The sequence below is a fragment of the Halichoerus grypus genome, chromosome 15 (assembly GCF_964656455.1).
Source record: "Halichoerus grypus chromosome 15, mHalGry1.hap1.1, whole genome shotgun sequence".
NCBI classification, from domain to species: Eukaryota; Metazoa; Chordata; class Mammalia; order Carnivora; family Phocidae; genus Halichoerus; species Halichoerus grypus.
In genome coordinates, this window is record NC_135726.1 from 46,949,065 (window position 1) to 46,964,765 (window position 15,701).

Here is a 15,701-nt window from a genome sequence, read left to right on the forward strand (position 1 = left end):
CCCCAGGCCTGGCGCATCACCCCTCCTTCCAGAGAGCTTACTCTGAACTCCCCCGCTCTTCCCTCGCAGAACATGCCAATTACTTTGGTGTGGACGAGAAGCTGGGGCCGGTGGCGGTGAGCATCAAGCGGGAGAAGTTGGAGGACCACAAGGATCATGGGCCACAGTACCAGTACAGGATCATCTTCCGGACCCGCGAGGTAGGTCGCATCACCGTTGTTAGCTGCTCACCTCTGTGAGCCCTTAGTCTGCGCCGGGTTCTGCGGGCACGTGCTTCCCCGGCTACATCTCACGTAAGCCGGTAACCTCCTGAGGGCAGTCCTGGAAGTCCCTCCATTTTACAGAAGAGAAAACTCAGACTCAAGAGAAATTCAGTGACTTGTATAGGATCAACGAATAAGGGGCCAGGCCAGGATTGGAACCTTGGAGAGCCCAAGATTGCTACACGTGCAAGAGGTTCACTGTGGTTAGCATAAGAAATAAAGGGAGAGCCGTAAGGGATTCTTTCAGGATCTTGAGATGTCCTGCAGAATGGAGAGAATTAAGGCAGCAAGCCTCGGGTAGGGCAGGAATTGGGGCATCTCAGCCACAGCAGCCACTGCTGTCGATGCCGTTCACCTCACAACACTCCTGGTGCTTTCAAGTCTGAGTAGAGAAACCCGTTGTCCTGGGTTGGTCGTAGGTCTTCGCCTAGATTAAATATCAGCTGTGGCTAGGGAACAAGGCCTGCTAGGGGCACCCTGCTCAATTAGGGTGAATTGTAATGGGCAGAAATCTAGTTCTAACTGGTTTAAGCCAGAAATAGAATTCATTGGTTCATATAACTGCAAATCTGGGGTAGTACTAGCTTCAGGCATAGCTGGATCCAGGCACTCAAATGATGTCACCAGAATTCTGCCCTCTGACCGCTCTGCTCCTCTAAGCTCTGCTGCTTTTCTGCATTGTGAATGTCATTCTCTTTTCTGCCACCAGCAAGCTCTCTCCATGTCATGGGAAAATGAGACTGATGGCTCAGCTCTTCTGCATCTTTATACGTTCTCCTCCACAGGGGAGATATTTGCTGCCAAATCTGTGGGGAGGACTCGGATTGGCTCTGCTTGGATCACATGTGCTCCACTGGGTCTGGGGGCAGGGCAGGACACTGTGATTGACAGTTCCATCAGACCCACCTGGAGGAGGCAGCTGGGGAGTTCTTCTGCCAAAAGAGGGCAGCTGGGCTAGCAAAAACAATAGAGACTTCCAAAAGACCCAAGTAAGGACCACCTTTCCAGAAAGGGGGTGGTAGTCATCTGGGCAGGCCCCCCAAAATGGGTCTCCCTCAGCCCTGCCTTGCCCCATCTCCCTTGTTCCTGGCCTTTGCCCAGACATGGGAACCCAGCAGGCCGCCGCTGCCAGGGGCTTTGGGTGTGGGGCCAGCCGAGCCTGGATGTCATCCAGACTGGCAGATGCTGTACCAAGGGCCCTAGCCCCATCCCCTCACGACGACCCTCTCGCTGAGGAGGAATGGGATGGCACTGAGGCTTTGTGGCAATTTAGAGGAGGTGGCCCCCAAACCCCATGCCCCCAACCACAGGTGGTCACCAGCCACTTTGCCTCCCAGCCCCCTCCCCACTCTCCTTACCTTCATGGCCAGATGAGCACCAGGGCAGAAGGTGAGGTGACAGCTCACACTGCTTCAGATTGTGTCATGACATCCAGGGAACTGCTGGGTGAGATGACAACAATCAAACACGAATAAATAATATTTGTTACAATGACTCTGATGTTGCCAATCTCCTTAACGCTGTGTCATGTACCAGCTTTACCCTTCGTGTATATTCACGCATTTAAATGTCCTGACAGTTCCATGGCGAAGGCACCGTTTGCCCCATTTCTGGAAGACGAAACAGGCTCCGAGAGGTTAAGGGACTTGCCCAAAGCACCCTCCGGAGTCCGCCTGTTCTCCGGCCCCCGCTCAGCTGCCTCTGGGATCCCGCTGACTCGGCTCAGTCTCCCCGGCAGACCCACTGCTGAGTTACGAACTCACCTTGGTGCTAGCGCTGTGGTGGTGGTGGTGGTTTTTATTAATAAAAGTGGAATACAGAGAATGAATTTTTTAAAAAACCAGCCTGCGTCGCACGTACCGGGGCTCCTGAGACCTGGGTGAAGGGATCCTAGGTCGGGGAGTAATAGTTTTGCTGTAGTTGCTCTTCAGTAAGTTTGAAACCGGCTTAGTGCTGTGCCTGCTTCCATCCACTTCCGAGCCCCGACACCCACAAAACTTGCCTCCAGCCCTCCCCGGGGTGGGGATGAGGCTCTTGAGGCTCAGGGCCGCAGGTCTGGGATTCGTTCACTCGGCCCTGCTATCTGCCAGCCCTGCGCTGGGCACTGGGAGCACAGGAGTGAATGAGGCAGCAGAGGTGTTTGTGGGACTACACCCTCGTGGGGGAGGCAGGCAATACACACATACTTTAGTAAATCATACAGTGTGGTAAGCGATGACAAGGTAGAAAGTAAAGCAAGGAAGAGATAAGTATGAGGGGTGGTTCAATTTTTTTTGGCAGAATGGTCAAGGGAGGTCTCACTGGGAAGAGAACATTTGAGTAATGACCTGAAGGAGTTGAGAGAAGGAGCCATGTGGACATCTGGAACAAGAGCATTCCGGGCCGAGGGAACAGCCAGAGCAAAGGTCTTGAGGCAGGACCGTGTCTGGCACATTGGAGACCTGGTATGGAGTCCTAGTTTGGCCGCCCACCCGCTGTGAACGTGGGCCCCTGGCTTCTCCCCTCAGAGCCTCCGTTGCCCCCTTGGGAATCCCAGTCTCACAGGACCGTGGTGTGGGCCCTGAGGTTACACACACAGGCAGCGCCAGGCCTGGCACTCGGGGGGAGCCCAGTGAAGTTAGTTGGCAGGGGGTCTCCGTCTGCTGTCCCCATGTCACATTCCAGGCAGGCCTTTTTCTGCCCCCACAGCCTCAGCCTTGAGCCCGACTCCTTGTGGAGCTGCCCTACTGGGCACTCGGGCCTGAGGACCTCCTCGTCTGGGGTTGAAGGGAGGGCAGCGGCCAGCAAGGTTTGCCTCGCCTCTTGCTCGAGCCCTTCCTGTGGTGGCGGCAGGGCGGACAGTCACGCATCCAGCAGCAATAACCGCTAACTCACAGCCAGACACTGTCCTAAGTGTTGCGTGTGCGTGGAGCCTCCAGATCCTCTCAACAGTCTGATGATGTGAGTCCCGTTGTTCCCATTGTGCAGGTCAGGGTGGGAGATGGAGGCCCAGGGAGATAATCATTTGTCAGGGTCCCCAGTGGCAGAGCCAGGACGTGGACCCAGGCTGCCCGGGGCCCGAGCCCCGAGCCCATGCTCTTAACCGCTCGGCACCCTGCCTGTTGGGTTGAGTTTGAATTCTGGCTCTGGGAACAGACAGCCCTGGTTTTGGTCCAGCTCTGCCACTCACTGGCCACGTGACCTTGGACAGATGGCTTTGCCTCTGGACTTCTCGGTTTTTTCATCTGTAAATAGGCTTTGTGCTGGTTGCTCCCCATCTCCGGGAGCGGCCGAAGGTTCTCTTGCATCGGCACACAAGGCTGCAGGGCAGTGAGTGCCCTGGCTGTCATTCTCCCCCACGAGGTGGGCCGTGCCGGGGAGCGAGGGTTGAGCTCACGGGCAGAGTTCTGTCCTCCTGTCTACATGCACAGATCTCAGGCTCCCGTAAACCAAGGTGTGGGGTCCAGAGTGAAGGGCTCAGGCTGTTTTCCAAGCCAGCAGGCCGGCCTGCCCCAGATGGCCACCCCCGGCCGCCAAGCAGTCAAGTGGGTCCCCATCTCCCGGCAGATGGGTTGTGGGCATTGGCAGCACTGAGCTTCCCACCAGGGCAGGAACAGACTGGGAGCTGGGCTTTGGCACCTCACGCCTGAACATCAGCACCCCCCCACCCCCCAGCCTGGACAGGACGAGCCCCAGGCCGGGGCTGCCCCGTCCCGAGCCCCTTGCTGGCCTCTCCCTCCCAGTTCACAGGGAACCCCAGCCAGCCAGGGGCGGTCTATCCTCTTGACCCAACAGGTTCCCCTTAGCCCAGCAAACATGAGTTTTTGACAGGCTTCGGTTTTGTTAGGGTTAGAGGTTTGAATTTGTCCTTTCTTTTTAATTTAAAAAAAAATAGTCACTCATTAAGAATTTAAGTATATAAGTGTACGAAGTAGAAAAGGGAGAGTCTCCTATTAAGTGAAAAAAGCAAGGAGCAACAGTGTATTGACTAGGACCTCGTTTGTGTTCAGGAGGTAGCTCTGATTGTGTGTGTTTATAGAAATATTCTCCAAAGAGTATTGTTAAATGGGGAGAAAAACCAACTGTATCTTCCTGTTAAAGGTTAAATTTAAATTATTAACTATGCATATGCCTTTGTACAAACACATTTGACACGTGTGTATCCATAATAATGTCTCTTATGTATTGAGCACTCACTGTATACAATGCTGAGCACTGCACGTGGACTATCTTACTGAATCTTTACAAGCCTGGGAGGTAGGTGCTATTATCCCCATTTTATAGATGAGGAAACAGGCACAGAGAAGTTAAGCATCTTGCCCAGGGTCACACAGCCAGGGAAAGGGTACAGTCAGGATTTGAACCCAGGCAGACAGACACCTCAGTGACTTCCCAGGAAACGTTCCTGACGGGTGCACCCGCTGCCCAACAGAGAAGGGGATGCATCTGAGTCAGGAGCCAAAATTGAACAACCTGTGCAAATCAAAACCTCCCGGCTTACATGGCCTTGAGGTCTTCTTATGGCTCACTTGACTGGTTATCCTCCGTAAGATGATGACAGGGTCATTGAGGGTGAGATCACGCAGGGCCTTTCAGCCTGAGCAGGGTGTATAGATTTTATTTGGAGAGAGATGGGAAGCCACTAGCCCATTCTATGCAGAGGAGAGGTGTGGTCTGACTCAAGCTGCTGTGGGGAAGATGGACCTGGCCGGGGGGGGGGGGGGGGGGGGGGCAGCGGGGCGGGAGCAGGGAGACCAGGAGGAGGGCTATTATCATAGGCCAGGTAGGTGATGACAGTGGACAGGACCAGGTGGAGGTTAGAGATGGCTGGCCACTCATTGCATCCTGCCAGTGCCCTACTTATTATCCCCAGCAGACAAGGAAAGGCTGGGAGCTTTTCAGGTCGTGGCTTTTGGTTAAGTCTTCAGAGGCAGAATGTAGAGGGGCCACCTGTCTCTAGTGTGGGAGAAGGAATGAGGTGGAGGACCATGCTTCCCCTTGGGCCCAGCAGAGGGCGCTGTGGGCCAGTGTCAGCAGGATACAAAAGCCCTGATCCTGTTGGTGCATTCTTTGAAACCCACTGTCCCAGGGCCTCCCAGACCCGCAGGGCAAAGCACCCGTCTTCATTGCTTTTCATGATCTGTTTCAAGATCATGGTAAGAGAGTACTTGCTTATTAATTACTGGGGCCAGAACTAGGAACTCCCAAACACGAGATCATCATTCCATTCCTTCCGTGCATGCCTCTTGCCCAGGTCCCTTTTGGAAAGGGTGGGCTGTATGCTTAGAGGCGACGTCATGACACGTTGTTTTTGCCACCTCCTGTGTCAGCATGTTCACTTAGGGCCAGCGTGTTTTTCCAGTTAACACTGATCCTCCTGAGTCTTTAAACCGTAGCCTCAAGTGTGTTCTGGGGGCTTGTAACAATCGCCTCAGGGAGGGTGTTTTTACTGGTATTGCTGCAGACCCCCCATTGTGCTGTCTTGGGGGGCGCTGGAGCTGCAGGGCCTGGCCCTGCCCACGGCATCACCTGATGGCCAGCTCACGTTGTGGATAGAAGCCAGAGCTGGTGCAACAGGGACACGAAGCAGCTGGGGTTCTCAGGGTGAGCAGGGCGTAAATTGGTACAACCACTTGGAAAACTTCGGTAAAATTGAAGATTAACGTGCCAGGTGACTCAGCAGTTCCTCTCCTGGGTATAAACCCAAAAGAAAATGTGTTCGTGTGCACTACGAGGTGCTTCTGTGAGTGTTCCTAACAGCAGCGCTCATAGTTGTCCCAGCACTGGAAGCAGTTTCTGTGCTCAGCGGTAGAATGGATTACATCGGTTGTGGCAAAACATCAGCTCCTCCCAGCAGCGTGGTCGAATCTCGTATGCAAAGCATTGAGAGAAATAAGCCAGATACAAAAGAATACAAACAGCATGAAGCTCAAAAACAGGCAGAAATAAATTGTGGAGTTAGAAGTCAGGGTAGGGTTGCCTTTGGGGAGGAGGAGAAGGGATTTGGGGGGCTGAAAATATTTATCTTTTTGATTTGGTGGTGATTACCTAGGTGTTCACCCGGTGGTAATTCCTTCAGCTATGCTTACATATGTTGCGTGCTTTTCTGTATGTGGATTATACTTCCCGGTAAAAAAATAAAAATTAAAAACCTTCAAAGAAAAAAGTCATGAGTTTTGGAAAAGTCAGGGCTGCATTGGAATCCTGGTTCAGTCACTTAATTTTGGTGACCTTAGAGAAGGCACCTAACCTCTCAGTGCTTCAGTTTTTGTTTTTTTTTTTTTAAGATTTTATTTGTTTATCTGTTGAGAGAGAGCACACACATGTGTGCACACGGGTGGGACAGAGGGAGAGAATGTCCAGCAGACTCCCTGCTGAGCGCAGAGCCCAACGAGGCACTCGATCCCACAACCCAGAGAGATCATGACCTGAACCGAAATCAAGAGTCGGACACTCAACCAACTGAGCCACCCAGGCGCCCCAGAGCTTCAGTTTTCTTATCTGTAAAATGGAGATAACAAAACCTCCCCTGAACAGACCTATACATCGAAATAGATAATTACTCTTGTACCTGGAATATAGCACCTTCACAAATGGGACTTTGCTATAAAGGTCTGTCAGAAACTGCTTTGTCTGTAAACCTGAAAACCTGACTAACCATAGCTAGAACACGTAGAGGGTTGCTTTAGTTCTCTAATGAGAAGTCTGGAGGTAGGCAACTGCAGAGATTAACTTCTCTGTGGTTTTTTTGTCTCTTTCCTCATGATCATAAGATCATAAGCCACAGCTCCAAACATCTTATCCTCACACCAATGTCCTTAACAAGAAGAAATGGGCAAGTGGAAAGGCTTTCCTTTAACTAAGGGAAACAGATGTCCCCAGAAGTCCTTCCCAAGCTGAATGCCCCTCACGTTTCGTTACCTGGAGCTAGTCATGTGGCCAGCTATAGGAAAAACTTGGAAAGCACCATCTGGGAAAGGGGAATGAGATGGCCGTGATTGGCTGACTCGGGTTTTCAGTCCTGGCTACCCATCAGAATCCTGAGTGGCATTGAAAAGATTATGTGTGTGCGTGAGTGTGCTCACATGTGTGTAAATACACAGCTGTATAAGTCTGAATACATACATGCACACGTACATACATCCCTGGGCCCCACCACAGACCAACCATGGTAATACGTTTACACGTACTGGAACGAAGGCAGAGTGTTCATTGAGTGCTCGCCTTATGGAGCCTGTTTTATTCATTATACTTTTTACTACCTGACATAATCTGTCTCCCCACTTAAATGCCAGTTGGGTGGGGGCGGGGGTCTTTGTTTCATTCACTGCACCCAGAACAGGGCTGTACTTCGGGGGCACTCAGTTGGTATTTGTTGAATGGACGAAGGTGTGCTCTCATCAGCTTAGTCCTCCCGGCACCTTTCGGGGCTGTGATGCCGTCACTGTACTCATTTCATGAAAGAGAAGCTGAGGCCCAGAGATTTTTTTTTTTTTTTTTTAAAGATTTTATTTATTTTTCAACAGAGAGAGAGAGACAGCGAGAGAGGGGACACAAACAGGGGGAGTGGGAGAGGGAGAAGCAGGCTTCCCTCTGAGCAGGGAGTCCGATGTGGGACTCGATCCCAGGACCCTGGGATCATAACCTGAGCCGAAGGCAGATGGTTAACGACTGAGCCACCCAGGCGCCCTGAGGCCCAGAGATTTGAAGGCGCTTGCTCATGATCACACAGGGAAGAGGCAGCAAGTTCAAGTCCTGGTCCAAACCCGGGGCTGGCCCTGGGGCCCAAGCTTCGGACCATCGCACACGTTGCTCTGAGAACAGGACTCTGTTCCCTTCCTAGGTCCCAAGAGCCTCCTAACCTGCCCTTCTCTCCCTGAAACAGCTCATCACCCTGCGGGGCTCTATCCTGGAGGACGCCACCCCCACCGCCACGAAGCACGGGACAGGGCGGGGCCTACCCCTGAGGGACGCCCTGGAGTATGTCATCCCCGAGCTCAACATCCACTGCCTGCGGCTGGCTCTCAACACTCCCAAGGTGACCGAGCAGCTGCTGAAGCTCGACGAGCAAGGGGTGAGCTGGGGGCCAGCGTGGGGGGCCACCGCAATCCATCCTGGTACCTCTTTCTGTCTTGGTCTTTGTTTTTTTTTTTTTCTTTTTTTCAGAATAGAAACCCACCTAAGCTAGTTTCAGTAAAAGGAGGGATCTCTCGTCAAATACCAAGGGTGCCAAGAGCAGGGATGTGACGGGTTCTCAGGAGAAAAATGAGGATGAGACAGCCACTGGGGTGTGTGTGTGTGTGTGCGTGCATGTGCACGCGTACGTGTTCGTGTTGGCATTCCCTCCCCCTCTCTGCACATAGGCTCCCTCTGCTTCTCCACCCTCCCACAGCTCCCAGAGTGACTTCGAGAATGACAGCTACCTGGAGACCCCAGCTGGCTGACTGTCAGTCGCAGGAGAGCCTCTGACTGGCCCACACTTAGGTCAAGTGTCTGTCCAGAGTCCAGTCCCCTGTGACCAGGGGAATGAGCGAGACACAGAACAAACATGGCGATTGGAGGCCCACCCCCTAAAAACAGTGTTGACTGTGCTGAGCCCCGAGCCCTCGAGAATTTCCTGTTGCAGAATCTTAGCCAGTTCCAGTTAACCTGCTATGGGAGCCAGCCAAGGCCACGATCTCTTACTCTTGAGAGAGTGGCGTGGCCCTCTGTAGAGAGAACAGGAGCCCGCTGCACGGACACTTCGTTGTGACTCTCTGAAATGGGAAGGAGGGAGAGGGACAATGGGGACGTGCCCCCTGCGCCTCTCTCCTTCCTCTCTGGCTGTGGTGCTGGATGGCCGTGGGACCCCGGCAGCTCCCTGGGTGCCACGCCTGAGAAAGCCCCTTTGTTCCGTTCCCTCTGACGTCCCCGCCGGGCCCGCCTCACAGAGCTGCTCTCGCCTCTGCAGCTGTGCCGGAAGCACAAAGTGGGCATCCTCTACTGCAAGGCCGGCCAGAGCTCGGAGGAGGAGATGTACAACAACGAGGAGGCCGGCCCCGCCTTCGAGGAGTTCCTCGCCCTGATCGGGGAGAAGGTTTGCCTGAAGGGCTTCACCAAGTATGCCGCCCAGCTGGATGTCAAGAGTAAGTGGCACGGCGGCCTCGTGGGGGGAGCCGGGTAGATTGCGGGGGGGCCACCACCGCACCCCCACCCCGGGGGCAGAAGTCACAGGGCCTGGTGGTAGCGGGGTAAGGATGCAGGACAGTGGGAGCTCTCAGCCTCCGCTGACGGGGACGCGGATAGTGCAACCACTTTGGAAAACAGTAGGGCATATTCTAGTAGTTTGCAGGTGCACCTCCTCTGGGAGTCAGCAGTCGCACTCCCAGACGCGTCCTCTGAGAACTCGAACACACACGCGCGCGCGCGCACACACACTGCGCTGGGAGATGTCCTGAGGGTTCGTAACCGCTGGCGCCTACACGGCGCCCAGCGCACACGGGCAGAATCGTGGTGTTTCGTGCAGCACGGTGCCGTGTGACAGTGACAGCGATGACAGGAGCCGCAGGCGTTAGCCTGGACGAGGGCCGCGTGCTTGATGGTGAGCGGGGACAGCGGGCTCACAGAGCAGGTAGCGAGTGATGCCTTTTACACAGCAGTTATTTATAAAGCACACTGGACAGTGTATCGTCTGGGGGGTCGTTCTTGCGCAGTAGAACTCTTAAAGAAAAGCAAGGCGGTGATGGACACGACCACGTTCAGGGTAGTGCTTGCCTTCAGGGAGAGGGTGGATATAATAGAAAACGGTAAGGATTGTGGAGTATCGGTGGCGGTCTGCTTCCTGAGGCGGGTGCGTGATACAACACGTTCGTTCTAGCACTTCTGTACAGACACCTGCTTATATGAACATAAGACGCGTACGTGTGACGAATAGGATGGAAGTGTTTCGTGGCAGTGTGCAGGGGGATGGAAGAGCGATGTGGCGGTTCGGGGGGGATGGAAGAGCGATGTGGCGGTTCGGGGGGGATGGAAGAGCGATGTGGCGGTTCGGGGGGGATGGAAGAGCGATGTGGCGGTTCGGGGGGATGGAAGAGCGATGTGGCGGTTCGGGGGGATGGAAGAGCGATGTGGCGGTTCGGGGGGATGGAAGAGCGATGTGGCGGTTCGGGGGGATGGAAGAGCGATGTGGCGGTTCGGGGGGGATGGAAGAGCGATGTGGCGGTTCGGGGGGATGGAAGAGCGATGTGGCGGTTCGGGGGGATGGAAGAGCGATGTGGCGGTTGGGGGGGGATGGAAGAGCGATGTGGCGGTTGGGGGGGGATGGAAGAGCGATGTGGCGGTTCGGGGGGGATGGAAGAGCGATGTGGCGGTTCGGGGGGATGGAAGAGCGATGTGGCGGTTCGGGGGGATGGAAGAGCGATGTGGCGGTTCGGGGGGATGGAAGAGCGATGTGGCGGTTCGGGGGAGATGGAAGAGCGATGTGGCGGTTCGGGGGGATGGAAGAGCGATGTGGCGGTTCGGGGGGATGGAAGAGCGATGTGGCGGTTGGGGGGGGATGGAAGAGCGATGTGGCGGTTGGGGGGGGATGGAAGAGCGATGTGGCGGTTCGGGGGGGATGGAAGAGCGATGTGGCGGTTCGGGGGGATGGAAGAGCGATGTGGCGGTTGGGGGGGGATGGAAGAGCGATGTGGCGGTTGGGGGGGGATGGAAGAGCGATGTGGCGGTTGGGGGGGGATGGAAGAGCGATGTGGCGGTTCGGGGGGGATGGAAGAGCGATGTGGCGGTTCGGGGGGATGGAAGAGCGATGTGGCGGTTCGGGGGGATGGAAGAGCGATGTGGCGGTTTGGGGGGATGGAAGAGCGATGTCGTGAAGTCACGTCCTGGCTCCCTGGGGAAAGGACTGACTGCCCCTGGTCCTTGGAGGGGCGCATTGCTGGGTTCGTTGCTCAGGTGGAGTCGGAAAGCCCTGTGGTGGGGCCCGGGCCCGATCACTGGCTCTTCCCCTCGCCTTGCTGAGCCTCAGCTTCCTCATCGGGAAGAGGGAGGCCTAGGTGAGGAGACCGAGTTTGGCGAGATGACAGAAGCGTTCGCAGGGGCCTGCGGCTGTCGTCCGTTCAAGGAGGCAGTGGGAGGAATAAGATCGTTGTGCCATCGCTGGTTTAGGGATCCTGGACCGGCAGCCTGGCCTCCCTGTGCCTCAGCTTCCTCATCTGTCGAGTGAGGCTCGTAGTTGCGCTTACCTCGGGAGCACAGTGGTGAAGCTAACATACCGAGCCCTCACTCCGTGCCGGACCCCGGGCCTGCCCAGCCTCCCCGAGCTGCCCTGGCGCACGGGAAGCCCGCGGCAAGCGTGAGCGTTAGGACTGTGCTTCTGTTGCTCATTCCTTCAGGTGATTGCTTCACCGCGAAAGGGGCGGTCGTCCCCCTGCTCCTGAGGCTCAGTGCCCTGCCCCAAATGGCGGCCATTACGTTGCCCCCTCCCTTCCCTGAGTTGCTGTGAGGATCAGACTCCAGCACCGCGCCTTACGGAGAGTCAGCACACAAGTGCCAACTACTGCCACGTGGCTTGTGTGGGAAGTGGATTGTCTCCGGAGACCCCAGGGAGCACAGTGCTCTTGGCCAGTGTCCCCGGCTACCAGATAGGGATGCCCCGGGCTTGCAGCCACCCGAAGGTCACCTGGCTCCGGGCCTGGCTCTGGCACCGGCCAACGGTGGCTTCAGTGCCCTCGCCTGTCCCAGCTTCTCCCCAGAATGTAAGTCCACAAGAACGGGGTCTTTGTGGTTAGTTCTACCCCTGTCTCCACAGCACCTTCGGTTAAATAAAGCTTGGTGGCCCTGAGTGCCTGAAAGGGCCAACGAATGGGCCTCCTGGGGTGAACCTGACACCCTGGAGGTCCTTGCAGCATGGTTCGTGGGTTCGCTCCTGCATTCGACAGAAACCTGCCAGCCTTCCTCCCTGGGCGGGAAGGAGCAGTTCAAGATGATACGAGCGTGCATGAGGAACCTGATCTTAAGTCCAAGAGGGGAAGGGCCCCCAGAGAACATGGCCTACAGCCTGAGAGGGGTGAGGTGGAATAAAAGAGGCAAAGAGGGAGCAGGAAAAGCATTCCAGGAGAAAGGAACAGCACATGCAAAAGCCCTGAGGTCTAAAGGCTGTCATCCAGGGAATTAATGTGGAGGATGGAGTGAGGAAGGCCAGCAGGACCCACCCTGCAGGGCCTTCAGGGCCCAAGTTTAGGGATTTGGATCTATTTCCTATAAGGAATGTGAAACCCTTAAGAGCCACACCGAGTACTGTTAAAACACCATGGAGTCAGACAGCCTGAGTTCCAGTCCAGACTCCACTGCACCTTGCAGTGTGACCTAAGGCAAGTCACTCCCTCCCGGTGCCTCAGTTTCCCCCTCAGAAACATGGAGCCAATAATCAGATGTGCTCCCTGGTCACAACCCCCTCCCACTGGGGGCAACCAGTGTCCTGACTCTCATGATTATCATCCATCGTTTTGCTACCTATATATGCATCTCTAGATCTAATTTGTTCAGCTTGGTTTTGAACATAATGTGAATGGGATCCTATAGTATGTGCTGCTTTTGTGTCTGGCGTCTTTCATTCAATATTATATATGTGTGATTCACCCGTGTGGTGACTACAGCTCATTTCAAGGCTTTGTATTTTTTCACAGTATGAGTATACCAGTTTGTTTATTCATCTTTTTGACTGACGTTTGAAGGTGCTTGTTACCCTTATCCCAGGGCACGCGTATGCGATTTCTCTAGGTTATGATCCTAGGAGAGAAAGTGCTGGGTCGTCAGTTAAGCCCATCTTCAGGCTTAATCACTAGATATTACTAAGTTTTCCAAAGTGGTTGTACCAATTTACACGCCTAACCAGCCACAGAAAGGGATCCAGTGGCTCTACATTCCCCAACAGTCCTTGCTACGGTCAGACTTTTAAATTTTTACCAGTGTGTTGGGTGTGTAACAGAAGGTTTCCTTTTTACCTAAATTTATTTAATTTTAAAGAGTGGAGTTAAGTGCAAACATCAAGCTGAAAACTAACGCAGATGGCCTGTGGGATGTGGCACAAACCCAGAGGTTTGGGAAACGTGGTGCTAACTGTGTTTCTGTTGCAGCTGACTCCACGGGCACCCACTCCCTCTACACGACATACCAGGACTACGAGATCATGTTCCACGTCTCCACCCTGCTCCCTTATACCCCCAACAACAGGCAGCAGGTCAGTGGGGCCCAGGGCGGGGGCCCCCACGTGATTTCCAGTGGATGCACGACTGAACCCCAAGTCACTCTCCTTCCCTGCAGCTGGTAGCTGGCTGCCTGGCAGGCATCGGTTCTCCTTCTCCTGTCCCGTGCAGTAGATGGGGGGGCCTGTGGCTTTGGAGATGCTCCGCACCATGGTCACGTCACCTGGGGGATGGAGGCTAGATCAGGTGTTGTTTGATACCAGTGTTTTTCTAGCTGTTCCTTGGCCATCCTGCTTGCATCTAGCTACCCAACTTAGCAGTCTCTTGCATCACCAGGGGTCCTGTGAAAAAGAAGAGTGAATCAGTCAACATTATTTCAACAGAAGTAACAGAAACGCAAACCAAACTGCCATAAGCAAAAACTGAGTCTTACCGGGTGGTGTAACTCTCAAGTGCCTGGTTAGGGTTGGCTTTAGGTATGGCTGGATCCAGGGCCTCAGTGTTAGGAATCCTTTTCATTTCTTATCTCTGCTTTTCTTCATCATGGCCTTCACAGGTCTTCCCAAGTAGTGGCAAAGATGCCCCCTGGCAGCCCTCTGCTCACATCCTACCAGGAGAGCCACCCCCGGGGAGAGAGAGCTGTGCCTCCCTGGTGTCCCAGAAACGTTTTGTTGACCAGTCACTCACTTGCCGGTCCCTGGGCCTCGGGCAGGGGTGGAACAAGCTGACTGGCCAAGCCTGAAGCACATGCCCACCCCTAGGGAGGGTGAATGGGGTCAGCTCAACAGGAAATGTTGATAGGGATCAGGGAGGTGCTTTCCCAAAGGGCACGGACATGGCTGCCAGAAGAAGGAGGAAAAGGTACTAGGTGGGCAAGAGCAGCTAACGCCTGCTTCATGAGGCTCCTCTCCTGAACATGCCATGCAGACTCTGTCCTGAGACAACTCTTCCTAGTTTCTAAAGAACAGAAACCCCACAGACTTGTGGTTTAGAAAATGCCTGTTTTCTTCATTGGTACAGATGACATTGTAGATTATATAGACCAAAAATGGTCGGATCGGAGTGATCTCATGAAGTTAACCTGGTAGCATTCTGTAAGAGCATTGATCTCAGAGTTAGCCCTGATTTTGAGTTCTTTCTCTGCCACTTCTTAGCTTTGTGATCCTGCATCTCTGAGCCTCGGGTCCCTCCTCTGTAAAATGGGCAGAATGACGGCACCCATATCTTGGGAAAGGTCTCTGCACGAGGCAGGGCCCAACACCCAGGAGGGGCATAGGAAGCAGTCCCTCGTGCTGGGTATTTGGTAGGTGGGGAAAGCTTGGGTTGCAGAGTCAAGTAGAAGTGGATTCAAATCCAGGCTCTTTCTTCCCGTGACTGTGTGACAGCGGGCAAGTCACTTAACCACTGGGAGCCTCAGTGTTCTCATCAGTAAAGGGGTAGGATGAGTTCATGCCTCACGGGGTTGTTGTGATAAGATGAGCTGGCCCCTCGGAGACCCGATGGTAAGATGCCTCGCCCGGGGCTGGCCACAGCAAATGGGTACTTTATCTAGGAATGTCACCGGTTTAAAGCACACATAAAGAACAGTTCCGTAGTGTGAATTGTGCTGCTCAGTGTAAGTGTATCTGGACTCCACATTCTGGGCCACTTCATGTCGAGCTACACGGGATGCCCATCTGTGGACCTCACGTTCCCAACATGGATCCCTGACCGTGACAGTCACGCAAAGGCTCAACTCATGTAAATAGGAATGCTGTAATGTCAGCAAATAAGTAAAATACTGTGAATACGTCATCGCCTGCAAAGGTAACAGTCTCTTGGTCAGAGACTGTGAGAAACAGAGGAGAGAGGACCGGGCTCCCGTGGGCCAGTCCGAAGCCACAGCTGCCCCAACCTTCCCACCCCAGGTGTCCGGGGCAGGGAAGGTGGCAGCGGCCTGGGATGGGCTCTGCGGGTGGTGTCCGGTCAGCTGCCATGGGCTGTGAGCAAGTCCGCGTCCACCAGCCCATGCGGGCCTCCAGTGGATGTTAATTGAGCACCTACTGTGTTCCGACACTGCTCTCAGCACTAAGCACACTGCAATAGGCAGCGAACGAAACACCTGGGGACTCTTTTACCCCGAGTGGGGCAGAGCCACCAGAGGGCTCTGAGCAGGGAGACACATGATCCAACCCAGGTCCATGGCTCCCTCTAGCTGCCTGTGGGGACCACACCGGGGAGGCGTGAGAACACGGGGTGGCAGGGAGGCTGCTGTGAGGGTCCAGGGTGGGCCCTCAAG

The 15,701-nt window shown here is 54.5% G+C and overlaps 1 protein-coding gene across 4 annotated transcripts in view; it reads left to right on the forward strand.

The window, feature by feature from the left end:
* SIPA1L3 (signal induced proliferation associated 1 like 3) overlaps positions 1–15,701 on the forward strand; it is a 232,331-nt gene that overhangs the window by 136,961 nt on the left and 79,669 nt on the right. For all 4 annotated transcript variants that reach the window (XM_078063034.1, XM_078063032.1, XM_078063033.1 and 1 more), the window contains exons 3-6: positions 70–200; positions 8,128–8,316; positions 9,193–9,367; positions 13,355–13,458. In XM_078063034.1, the coding sequence (XP_077919160.1) occupies positions 70–200; positions 8,128–8,316; positions 9,193–9,367; positions 13,355–13,458 (599 nt within the window). The remainder of the gene's footprint in view (positions 1–69; positions 201–8,127; positions 8,317–9,192; positions 9,368–13,354; positions 13,459–15,701) is intronic.